This window comes from Malaclemys terrapin, chromosome 3, assembly GCF_027887155.1.
Source record: "Malaclemys terrapin pileata isolate rMalTer1 chromosome 3, rMalTer1.hap1, whole genome shotgun sequence".
In the NCBI taxonomy this organism is placed as follows: Eukaryota; Metazoa; Chordata; order Testudines; family Emydidae; genus Malaclemys; species Malaclemys terrapin.
In genome coordinates, this window is record NC_071507.1 from 104,195,050 (window position 1) to 104,207,143 (window position 12,094).

Consider the following 12,094-nt stretch of genomic DNA (forward strand, 5'->3'; position numbering starts at 1 on the left):
TTCAATTAGCTATAAAATCATAAAGGATGGGCGTATAATAATACATACTTATGCTTAAATAATTTTATGAACATTAACTGAATTAATGCTTGCAGCCTGCCTTTGAGGTAGGCAAGTATGTATTATTACCACTTGGTAATCCACCACTTGGTAATAATACAGCCCAAACTCAGTCAAAGAAGTTAAGTGACTGTATAGGTGCTGACTCTGTGGGTTGGAGCACCCATGGAAAAAAATTGGTGGGTGCTTAGCACCCGCGGGCAGCCATCTTCTCCCTCCCCCCCAGCACCTCCTGCCCGCCTGCTGCCCCACCGATCAGCGCCTGCCCCTACCTCCAGGCGCCTACCACCCACAACGATCAGCTGTTTCACAGCATGCTGGAGGCTCTGGGAGGGAGGGGGAGGAGAGGGGATGGGACACGCTGTGGGGAGGGGGCAGAAGTGGGCAGGCGGGCGTGGGGGTTTGGGAGAAGGGATGGGATGGGTGCAGGGCCTGGGGTGGAGTGGGGGCGGGAAGAGGCGGGACAGGAGTGGGAGTTGGGGGAAGGGGTTGGGTGGGGATGTAGTCTGGGGTGGAGCAGGGGTCTGAGCACCAGAGGAAGCCGGCACCTATGAGTGACTGGCCCAAAGCCATGTGATGAGTCAGTGTCAGAGTAGGATCAGTACACTGGAATTCATCATTCACAGTCCGGTATCCAGACTACAGGACTATACTTGTCCTCCATCTGAATCATCTTGCACACTACTGAGTTCAAGGCAACATGCTATTAAAATATATGTAATTAAGGCATTTATGATGCAGCCCTCTTAGGATGAGCTCAGTAGTATAGAAGGGCAAACTTCAATCACAGACAGCACTTTCTGGAAAAGTCTTTCAGGGACAGAACTATCTTACAACTCTCTATGTACCATTTTGCAGAGCTCTCCCCATCAGTTTTGCCTCAGGTTTTTAGCTTTTTCAAGCTATTTTTTAATAAAGTGTTTTTATTCTTATAGTTATCTAATTAGTCTTTGAATTATAATTTTTTTGTCTTAACTTCAACACCATACATGATTTACTTGCCCCAGCACAAAACCTCTTTACCTCACTCAGCAAGAGCTACGGGATCTACAAAAATGTACAAGGAGGGACATTTGTGCAGTGATATTTTTAAAATGTGCTCTTGCTTCTTAGGAACGTACCCACTGAATATTAAACAAACCCTGAAATTCAAAGTGCCAGTGCTTCGAGCAAACGTGGCACTGTACTGCATGCAGTATTGTGAAGCAGGTTTCTCCAGTGGATTCCTTCTCCTCTAACTTCCCCCCAAAATCTTGATCACTCAGCCCAGCTATTGAGGTCAGGCAGCAGGGCCAGGATTTATTTAATATAAGTACCAATTGAGAAAACAAGTTAGTCACCTAATAAAAATTGTCTAATTGACCGAGCCTGCAAGGCCCCACACTCAGCTCACTGGAGGTTGTCTGTAACATAATAACTTTTGAACACTGCAGCCGATCAATTCTAAAATGCCCAGAAGTGTTCTAGGTATCAATGGGCAGAGCCCTAATCATCTTGGTGAAAGTGGAAAAGCCCGATTTCCACTGTGAGAGGAAAATCAGGCCCACCGCATGCCCACTTGGTGCTGCAGGTGGCGGAATCGCTCTGACAGCCCCTGCTGATGCTGACACGTCACAGGCAGCCCCTTCAGACACTGCTCTCTCTCGTGGGCTGTAAGGCTTGGCCTATAGAAGCAATGAAGAGTGTGATCCTCTAGTAAAAATGTAACATTTAGTACTATGTGTGCTTCTTTAGCGGTTAGCACAACCTGAGGATGTGTTAGCACACGGCTTCAATGGCCTACGGTAGATTTTCTCCATCATCCTACATTTGGTTGGTGTTGCTTTGACACCCCAATGTGCCATCAATTGTCATTACTTGCAATACAATGTTGGATCTGCAATTAATTGCAGGTGTAATTTAGGTCATATTAGACTTCTAAGTGCCTGATTTGAAGGCACAGTCAGGTACTTGAACATATAGTTTACATGAATTTGCAAATCTGTGGGTGCAAAAAGGAGAGCCTAGATTTGAAAATCTAGCCTATAATACTTCTTGTTACACCTTGCCTTAAAACAGATTGTAAACCGTTAGGCACAGAGACTGTCCTTTACTCTGTGTTTATAATGCATACCACAATGGAGCCTGCCTGGTCCTGACTGGGGTCTCAGGCCACTACCATAACACAAATACCAAATAACAACATAATTTTTCTAAACATTGCATTAAATATGTTTATTATGAATTGGTCTCTGAGTTGAGTCCGACCTTGTTATCACTTCACATTTTATCAATACAAATACTAGTTTTCATGATTCAGTGTCTACCAGTTTGTTTTTTGCAGATTATCTCGGGCTGCCTAAGACTGCACATTAATTTGTGTAGCCACTCTGTGGTTTGTTTGTGTTACAGAAAAGTTTATTAACTCCTGGATTTTAACAAGCTGCAGAAATAGTGCAGTGTGATAATATGTGGGAAGGATTTCATTATTGTCCAAAAATACTACTTTTTCTGCTTCATTTTAACTCTGTTTTGTTGTAGCAGGGGACCTATAGGTCTGACCTGGGGTCTCTTCATCATCCTAGCCAGGATGCCTGTCAAGGTGACCCTTATGAAAATTTAAGAAATAAAGATCAAAGCCCAGGCAGTTTTGGGAATTAATGACTGGCCTGGACACCAAATGGCCCTGAGGCTTTTCAAAGTTTTGTTTCAAACCATTAGACCCAACCAACCTGTAATTCCTCAAGAAGCAATCATGTAGGTGCCAAAAAGGGAGACCTGGACTTGAAAATCCAGCGCAGCATGCAAATGTTAACACAATTAAGTATTCTTCACATATGTTTTTTACATACTTCCTCAAGTGATTCAGAAATTAGAGCCCATCTAACTAACATTCATCCACACCATCTCTTCATGCTGGGTGGCCTTCCAAACGATCCCTTGGATTATATATCTATCTATCACTGACTATTAAATTGACCTTGGCCAGAACTTGGGATCCTAGCCAAAATGATCTAAACATTGAAATCCTGAATCCATTAAAGTCAATGGAATTTTACCCAACTGGCTGAGTAAAGGATATACAGGTATATTTCCTTAGGTGCTGGATGGCCACATTATATACAACGTATAGGAGCTTCTACCCCAACTATTTTTGAAATCCCAGGTTTTTTTCACTGAATCCCCATCCCACAATTTTCAAACTCATGCTAATGGCCCCAATCTAGATAGACTCTTTGTGCAGCACATGACTAGAATTTATACCAGCTATTTCCAAAGATGCTAATGTAAAGTAGTTGTACTGCTTTATCATTGCAAAGGCACAGAAACAACTATTTTCTCTCTGTTGCTCTACACACAGCTACTGACTCAAGCTGCAGAATGGAAGCTCCAGGCAAAAATGTTGAAGGAACAGGAGACTGTACTACAGGCCCAGGTGAAGTTGATTGCATGGTGTGCCTTTGTTTGCCCATTTTTAGTCCACGCACCACATTCCAGGTAAAGTATTCCAAAAGCTTTGTATGTATTCCCCCTAAGCCTACACTGTACTAATGGAATCAGGCTATATTCACGCCTGTAGTAGAACAGTGCACCACACTGAAGTGTTTGCATGTGCATACAATACTGAGCCACAAAGCTTTATGCTGTAATAACGTTGGATGCCCATACCAGTATACTCACCATGACTCTTTCTCAGCCGAGACCTACACGCCCTCTGAGGCTCCAGTCCAGCAAAGCACTGAAGCACATACTTAACTTTAAGCACATGAGTCACAGTGAAGTCAGTTGTTAAGCACGTCCTTAAGTGCTTTGCTGGAATCCGGCCTGAACGCAGAATTCTCATTAACTTCCATGGGAGTTCCAAGCACAGAGTGCTTGTACAAATGGGCCTTTTGTGCTTTCTGCTGAACAGGGCATAAAACAGTGTTTGAAAAATACATTAAAATGAAATTTATTACACAAACTATCACATAAATAAGGCTGGAGTGAAATGCAATGGCAGCCAAATAACATACAACTAATACAAAAACATACAACGGTCACTCCATCACACAGAGTGACACAATACCAGACCTGACATGTGGATACATATGATGTGTATACCAAAAAGAGAAAATAGCAATAGATTTTTCTAGCCTTATGGAAATACCTAATGGAAATTGTCATAGATAATGATTTTCTTTTAGGATTTAAATGAGAATTACCTCCATTTAGTAGAAATTTTAAACCAGCCTATAGTACACTATAGCCCAGAAAGAATTCACTGTTAAATGCTTGTAGTCCTCAGAGCACTTGCTGGAGATCCCTGGAGAGCTCAGAGCAGGTCTGCCAAACACAGTGGTGAAAACCGTGACAATGATACTTGACAATGGCTCAGTACTTCATCTGCACTGGTGCTTCCATTATTATAATCACCAGGCAAATTGCACAGGCTATAGCTATGGGGGGGAGTTTTATGGAAAATGACTGTTGTAGACAGAGCCTCGGTGACTTGGGAGCTACTTATGGGCTAGAACGTAATTTTATAATCTGCCCACAGTAAAGGGCAACATCTTCCCAGGCGCAGCCCAGGGATGGCGTTGTGACTCAGAGCATCCAAATTCACTCCCTCTGGGTGAGGAGTAAGGTAGTTATCCCTTTTCATGGAGTGCATATCCCCTGCTCTGTACCCTGCCAACTATTCTGGCCTGCAAGTAAGGTGAAGCAAAGCCAGGTCTCCTCCCACTCCACACCTTCTCTCTGCCCAATTGCTCACAGTGCATAGTACTGGGTGTGTAGATCCGGGTCTACCCCTGTAGTCAGACTCACAATCCAAGTAGGGTGACCTAACATCCCTGTGCAGCCAAGTAAGAGCTGTGACAGTCTAGCCATCAGTCAACAAGGTGAGAAGGATATGGTTCTTTATGCAGTTTTTCAAAGGTTAAAATAAGCAGGGAAGAAACTGAAAAATATTAAATAAACTTATTCTGCACCTACTGTTTATGGACTTCAATTTGATAGGTTCTCCAATCAGACCTCACAGGCCTCCTGAGGAGTCAGTCCCCAATTTTCTTTGAGTGTTTTTAATTAAGCCTTTATGTTCAGCTAGAAAGAGTTTTGTATGTCAGCCAGACCTCACTAGCCAGTTTAATGAAATTGAACATGAGAGAATATATTAAACATGCATTTCAAGTGGTAATAATAGTAATAAAGGAATCCACTCTCTTGGACTGCCTTAGTTGGGGGTTGAGGCCCTGATTTTAATGGGATTATTCACATGCTTAAATTAAGCATGTGCTTAAGTGTTCTGCTGGACTGGGACACAGGTGTGGAAGTTCCATCACTTTGACAACTGCATCCATTGGGAATGCTGCAAAAATAACGTGAGAGACACCACTCCATTTTCTAGGGAGGATCCTGTGAGGTGCTGTGCACCCTCAACTCTCACTGAATTGAATGGAAGTTGAGGGTGCTAGCACTTTGCTGACTCGGGCCCTTAAACAGTACAGTGTTCCTTATGCTGGAGAACTCTGCACTCCAAAGGATTAAAGGCATTTGGCATTGGCTCACAGAACATGCCCACGGTGGGGCTGTGGTGCTACTCAGCAGCATGACACACAGCCTCTCCAGGCGTGTCGCTTGTGTTGGCTCTTTTAGCTTTGTATTTTGAAACAAAGTGAAGGATAAAAGTTAGCCGAGGCCTTTAATTTATATTATTTTCTGTGTCAGAGAACAAATTGACTATAAAACATCAAAGTGAATATAGAAAATTTGATGAACTAATGAGTCCTTCCTGTCATTCATCAACCAAAGATTACAAAGAGGCCACTATCACACTGGGGACATGTTAATTTAACACACTACTCTTTTCTCAATCAATAGCCTCATTAGCAATATGGTGTTAAATACCTCTGTTTCCTATAGCACTATTCCTACAAATTCATACCTCTTTTACCACAGGTGTGCACTCTCAGAAGGAATTTGAATGAAACCATAGGACCACACAATGCAGTAACGTGGTTTTTGTCTCCCTAATCTGAGAACATGGCACATGCTCATGGGGAGAGACAACTCCTACTGCATGTACCCTAGCACTATAAAACACATTTACTTGTTTATTACTTGTGTGTACTCAGGTACAATATGAATGATTATTATTTGTGTTATGGTACTGCGTAGAGGCCTGAGCCAACGTCCGTACTAGTCATTGTACAATCACATAGGGTACGACTAGTCTAACTGGGTGGGGAGGGGGGGAGTTCCAGCTGAGGTAGATATACATGTGCTAGTTCTGATCTAGCTAGCAAACTCGAAAAACCCAAGGGTAGCTCTGGCAGCGCAAGCAGTGTGAGGGGCTCGCCACCCAAATGAGTACCCAGGGTCCCTTGTTGGACTGTACTTAGGGCAGCTAACCTGTCTCTGTAGCTACAAGTACATTTTTGGCATGTTAGCTCGATCAAAGCTAGCCTGCATACATCTACCCAAGCTGGAAATTACATCCCGCAGCTCAAGTGTCAATGTACCCTTAGTGAGAGATAGTCCCTACCCCAAAGGGCTTATCATCTAAATAAACAAGACAAAGGGTGGCCGGGAAACAGAGGTACAGTGACATGCTCAAGACAGCAGCAGAGCTAAGATTAGAACCAAAGTCTCCTGACTCCCAGTCTAGTGCCCTATATAGTATTGTTACAACAGTATTAGTATTGTTAAGCATCTGATTAACAGCTCGGTCTACACTGCATCATTAACCCAAGTGACTGGCACCTAAATTTGACCATTCAGGTTACTTTAGCCAGGGTGCAATCATCCCCACTGCACAGCCCTCCCCATGTTACTGTGTGCTCCCTGTTTTCTGCACTCAGCCGGGTGTGTCTGGGGACATAGCCTGTGGTTCTTTGTGCCAAGATGTTTTAGGATTCTTTCCCAGCCAACTAGGCCAATTGCAAGAGAACTTGTCTGTCATTTGGGAGGAATTGTGAGAAGGACTTTGGAAGACTATTGGCACTTGTATGATTTTGCCTGATCCTCACTGTAAATTGGGTGGGTTCCAGTCTGAGCATCCCAGATAGGTAAGCTAGCCTGTGCTTAAAGCATCTCCAAGCCCATGTCAGAGTTTTTGTGTGTGGACAGTAGGAGGGTTAAGGCTAAAACCTATGTAAGAGCCTCGATTAACTGTGCAGTGTAGACATCCATCCTTAAACCATCCATCAGATCCCAAGGGCATGATACTCAGAAGACTCACAGTTCCCATTTGAATTGTGGGAGCTCACACCATTAAAAAAATCAAACATTTGCAAATACTAAAGGTCTCCATGACCACTTGCCAGAGCCACAAGTAATCTGAATATAAATTTTACATAGGTTTAAAATCAAAACTAAATGCACACAACTATAAATAGCATTTGGTTATGTTTTGTCTCTTCCTTGATAGCTAAGTAGAAATTGTTTGTTGTTGGTACCAACCAAACCGAAAGCTTTTAGTTAGTTGACTTAGTCATCTCTCTGCAGGTACAGGAGAGGTCAGCCTCTGGCCACATGTTTAAATTCTGCAGGCTGCTTCTGAACTTTAGGTTGCATATTGGACTACCCTGCCTTGGAAATTGTGTGTTATGCCAAACTCTTTTGCTAAGAAGAGCTGTCAAGCTGGACAGCTGAACTGTCTTCTTGGCTGAACATTCCTGGGTGCTGCTGTGGAATCAGAATGTAACATTTCAATATCATCTGCTTTTCTTTTGTCCAGAAGTGTAGATAAATATAATTTATCTTTTTACATCATGTATTTCTTTGAAGTTTTAGTAGGAAACTGCTTTCCCATTATGGAAAAGGGGAAGAGAACAGAACCTAAGTAATTCTTACAGGAAAATTAACTTTAGACAGGCCAAAATTTTCAAGAATGTTTCCTGATTTGGGGTGCCTCTATTTTTGGGTTCACAAGTTTGAGCCAAGATGGTCATCCAAATATTGAATCATGCAGGTATGTCTACACTGCAATGTAAGCCCAGGATTAGTAGAACTTGAGTTAGCAGACCCTAGGTTAATAAAGATGCCTAGGTCTGGGCATCTACATTCAACTTTAATCCTAGTTTAGGAATTGTTGAATCCTGGGTCCCAACCTGGGAGTCTAGAATCTACACTGCATTATGTGGGCCTGAGTCCAACCACCCAAAACCCAGACTTCCTAGCACCATCCCAAAATGTGGCTGCTCTAGCCCTCTGTTCATGGTGCAGTGTGAGAACACTTGACTGTCCACCAATTGACTGTCCAGAGGACAAAGAAAATCAGTCTATGGGATTGTGGGATACTTTTGGTGGACTCCTAGAGCATGAGTCCAGTAGGGCTGTGTCTAAACTGCAAAGCAAAAGGGCTAGAACTCTGGGTCCCAGCTTGACTCAGGCTCAGACCCTTCACCCCCATAGGGTTCTGGGACCCTGGCTCCAAGCCCTGGATTAGTGTGATTTGTATTTGGCAAAAGTGGGGCTAGAGTTAAGCCTGAGTTCAAATCCTGGGCTTACACTGCTGTGTAGACATACCTGCAAAGTCAGAGGCCAGCTCTAAAAAATGTGGCATTACTCATTTCAGATGTACTTTTTCAAGGATAGTAAAAGCAGATTAATAATGAAATATGGACCCTAACTGCTGGCACATGGTAATAACACTTTTCTCCTGCTTTGTTGCCCACCCTCATGTGTGAACAGCAAAGTGAAATTGACAAGAGACCTTGCTACTCTGTTTTTGCTGGCCCTGCCTGCAGCTCCACTCCATGTACAAGCTACAAAGTAAAGCTGACTAGATTCCGTCTCAATTCACTCTGCTGCTTCCCTGTGAAGTGGCACAGCAGGTGGCGTCAGGGAGTTGAGTAGTGAGAGGAGCCCGGCTAGGGGGTGCAGGAAAGGGGAAAGCAACCAGAGAACATAAAGGTGTAGGGAGGAGAGAGGAAATAAATCAAAAGAGCACAAAGTGAGAAGGACAAGAAACAAGACTCGGAGAAAAGGAAAAAGGAAGGGTAAAAAGGAAAGGAGAGAAAGGGAAAAGATTTAAAATAGGAAAAGTGAAGAGAGAGAAAAAGAAGCAAGAGGAATTGGGAGAGAGGATAAAAAGTGAGATAAATGGAGGAGAGTGAAGGAGGAGACACAAACACACGGATAAAAATAGGGAAGTCTGATAAAGGAAGGGAAGGAAAAGATGGAAATGGGCAGGAAATGTGTCACTTTGGGACAAGCTGCTGCCAACTGAGGTTCCCGGCTGACACGGGTCTACTATGCTTTTCTTACAAATGCTTCTTAAACTGCCCAGGCCACACTTGACATTTTGGAAGGCATTGCAGTTAGGACTCTGAGCCCTTGGGTTCTTTACTAGGTTTTACTACTCGCTGCCCGTCAGCCCTGAGGAAAGCCAAGTAGGTCAACATTTTTCAAGTAGCTACTTATTTGGAGTTCTTCCAATTTTTGAGTACCCACATGCCACTTTGAGCCTGATATTCAGAATGCTGAGCACTCACAGTTCCCACATCCTTTTGAAAATATTGGCCTCAATCTTTCTGCTCTTCCTCATTTTATTCCTCTCTAATATAGGGATAATATAGTTCCCAACCTCATCAGGGTGTAGTGAGGCTAAGTTCACTAATGTGATGCTTTGAAAGCTGCTCTGCAAGCACAAAAGGATTATTATTGAATCATTGTGATTCCCTTTTCATTTAATTAACATTAAAATAAGGTGTATATTCATTCAATTTGCCCGCATGGAGCTTCTGAAACTGATCTGTTTGTTCCTGTGTACGTAGCTCACTCTCTATTCTGAAAGGTTTGAAGAATTTCAGAAAACACTGACAAAAAGCAATGAGGTGTTCGCCAGTTTCAAACAGGAGATGGAGAAAGTGAGTAGCACATATCATTTCTAAAATCTGACACTTTCCAATTTGATACACATGATTCTCCTTTGCGATCATTTATCTTTGGATTGGGACATTTCTGTATGCTTGGGTGAAACAAACTAGTCCAAGTTTGAGTGGGATGTGAGTTGGGCTCAGGAAGACCAAACATATTGCAATATTGTTTTGATACTTTGTGAACATTTCTGATTTCTGTCAACTGATATAATGTCTAATAGAAAAAGAGACCCACAATCTCCTCTTCACAGAAACTTATAGGATCAGCTCTTCAGCTGATGTAATAGACCTACGCCAGTTTACAATCTGGCCCATTGTGTCTTAGCACTGGAAGTTAAAGCTTTCACTCTCTTCTCCAGCAAAGAAATAACAATTGTGTGAAAGAATAAAGAAATATAATCAATGAGCTACTTACAATCTAACCTAATGGCTCATATGATGGCCATTCAATACCATTTATGAATTGGCATAAAATGTTTAGTGTTGGCATAAATATTTAAGGCACAATTCACTGTTGCCCTGCACTTTATGCAGCCATTCACCCCACTGCCAAGGGAGTTTAAAATGCTACCTAGTCAGAGTTGTCCCCCCACTTTGCACTAGTGGTTTAAATGACTACACAAAGTGCAACACAAGAGAGAATCTAGCCCTTAATTTTCATGTTCCAGGGTCTCAAAATTCTGAGGTCCTGATTGAGAAGAGCTCTAGTTATCTTAAGTGGGAGTGAGGTCTGAGTAAAGACTGAAGGGAAGATTGTGGTATTTAGCTATTGGCCTGTTCTGAGAACAGTGCAGAGGTGATCGTCCCAGAAGGTGCTCCACTAGGAGTTGTGCCTCGGGAGACACATACTGCACCTGCTCACCTTAGAATAGCCAGCCAAACCCTGCAGTCTGGGCAAAGGGCAAGGGCATGGCCCCACCTCTTCCCTGTGCCCATTTTGTGATGGTTTGCACTCCAGGGGGAAGCAGGAGCATGCTCAGGAGTTCGTGTCTGGACCAGTGCAGGAGTGCACAAAGGGAAAGAATCCCCATTCCTTCTCCTCTCCTGTTCAGGGGAAAGCACAGTCTACTCCTGAGCAGGACCTCAAGTGGGGAAATCTTAGACTGAAAAGGAGGGAGAAAGAATCCCTGCCAAATGCCAGAAAATTCATTGTGAATTTAGTAATGCAACCACCAGGGGCTTTGCTTCTGTGAGCATTTCAGTCATCCCAAGCGGTGACAAGTGACTTCGGGGAGAGCTAGCAGCACTCAGTACCTCATAGAATCATAGAACTGGATGGGACCTTGACAGGGCATCTAGTCCAGTCCCCTGCACTCAAGGCAGGACTAAGTATTATCTAGACCATCCCTGACAGGTGTTTGTCCAACCTGTTCTTAAAAACCTCTAAGGATGGGGATTGCTGCAATTAAGCCCATTCCTTCTTGTCCTATCCTCAGAGGTTAAAAAGAACAATTTTTCTCCCTTTTATGTAGTTGAAAACTGTTATCATGTCCCCTCTCAGTCTTCTCTTCTCCAGACTAAACAAACCCAATTTTTTCAATCTTCCCTCATAGGTCATGTTTTCTAGACCTATAATCATTTTTGTTGCTCTTCTCTGGACTTTCTCCAATTTGTCCACATCTTTCCTGAAATGTGGCACCCAGAACTGGACACAATACTCCAGTTGAGGCCTAATCAGCGCGGAGTAGAGTGGAAGAATTACTTCTCGTGTCTTGCTTACAATACTCCTGCTAATACATTGCAGAATTACGTTTGCTTTTTTTGCAACAGGTTATACTGTTGATTCATATTTAGCTTGTGATCCACTGTGACCCCCAGATCCCTTTCCGCAGTACACCTTCTAGGCAGTCATTTCCCATCTTGTATGTGTGCAACTGATTGTTCCTTCCTAAGTGGAGTACTTTGCATTTGTCCTTATTAAATTTCATCCTATTTACTTCAGACCATTTCTCCAGTTTGTCCAGATCATTTTGAATTTTAATCCTATCCTTCAAAGCACTTGCAACCTCTCCCAGCTTGCTATCGTCCGCAAACTTTATAAGTGTACTCTCTATGCCATTATCTAAATCATGGATGAAGATATTGAACAGAACCGGACCCAGAACCGATCCCTGTGGGACCCCACTCGTTATGCCCTTCCAGCATGACTGTGAACCGTGGATAACTACTCTCTGGGAATGATTTTCCAA

At 43.0% G+C, this 12,094-nt stretch overlaps 2 protein-coding genes across 2 annotated transcripts in view; one reads left to right on the forward strand and one right to left on the reverse strand.

The window, feature by feature from the left end:
- Positions 1 to 12,094, forward strand: part of TXLNB (taxilin beta) — a 52,513-nt gene that overhangs the window by 32,217 nt on the left and 8,202 nt on the right. Inside the window, exons 7-8 of the mRNA XM_054021434.1 lie at positions 3,401 to 3,475; positions 9,801 to 9,893. Coding sequence (XP_053877409.1) covers positions 3,401 to 3,475; positions 9,801 to 9,893 — 168 coding nt within the window. The remainder of the gene's footprint in view (positions 1 to 3,400; positions 3,476 to 9,800; positions 9,894 to 12,094) is intronic.
- HECA (hdc homolog, cell cycle regulator) overlaps positions 1 to 12,094 on the reverse strand; it is a 99,169-nt gene that overhangs the window by 18,420 nt on the left and 68,655 nt on the right. The gene's annotated exons all lie outside the window — the stretch shown is intronic.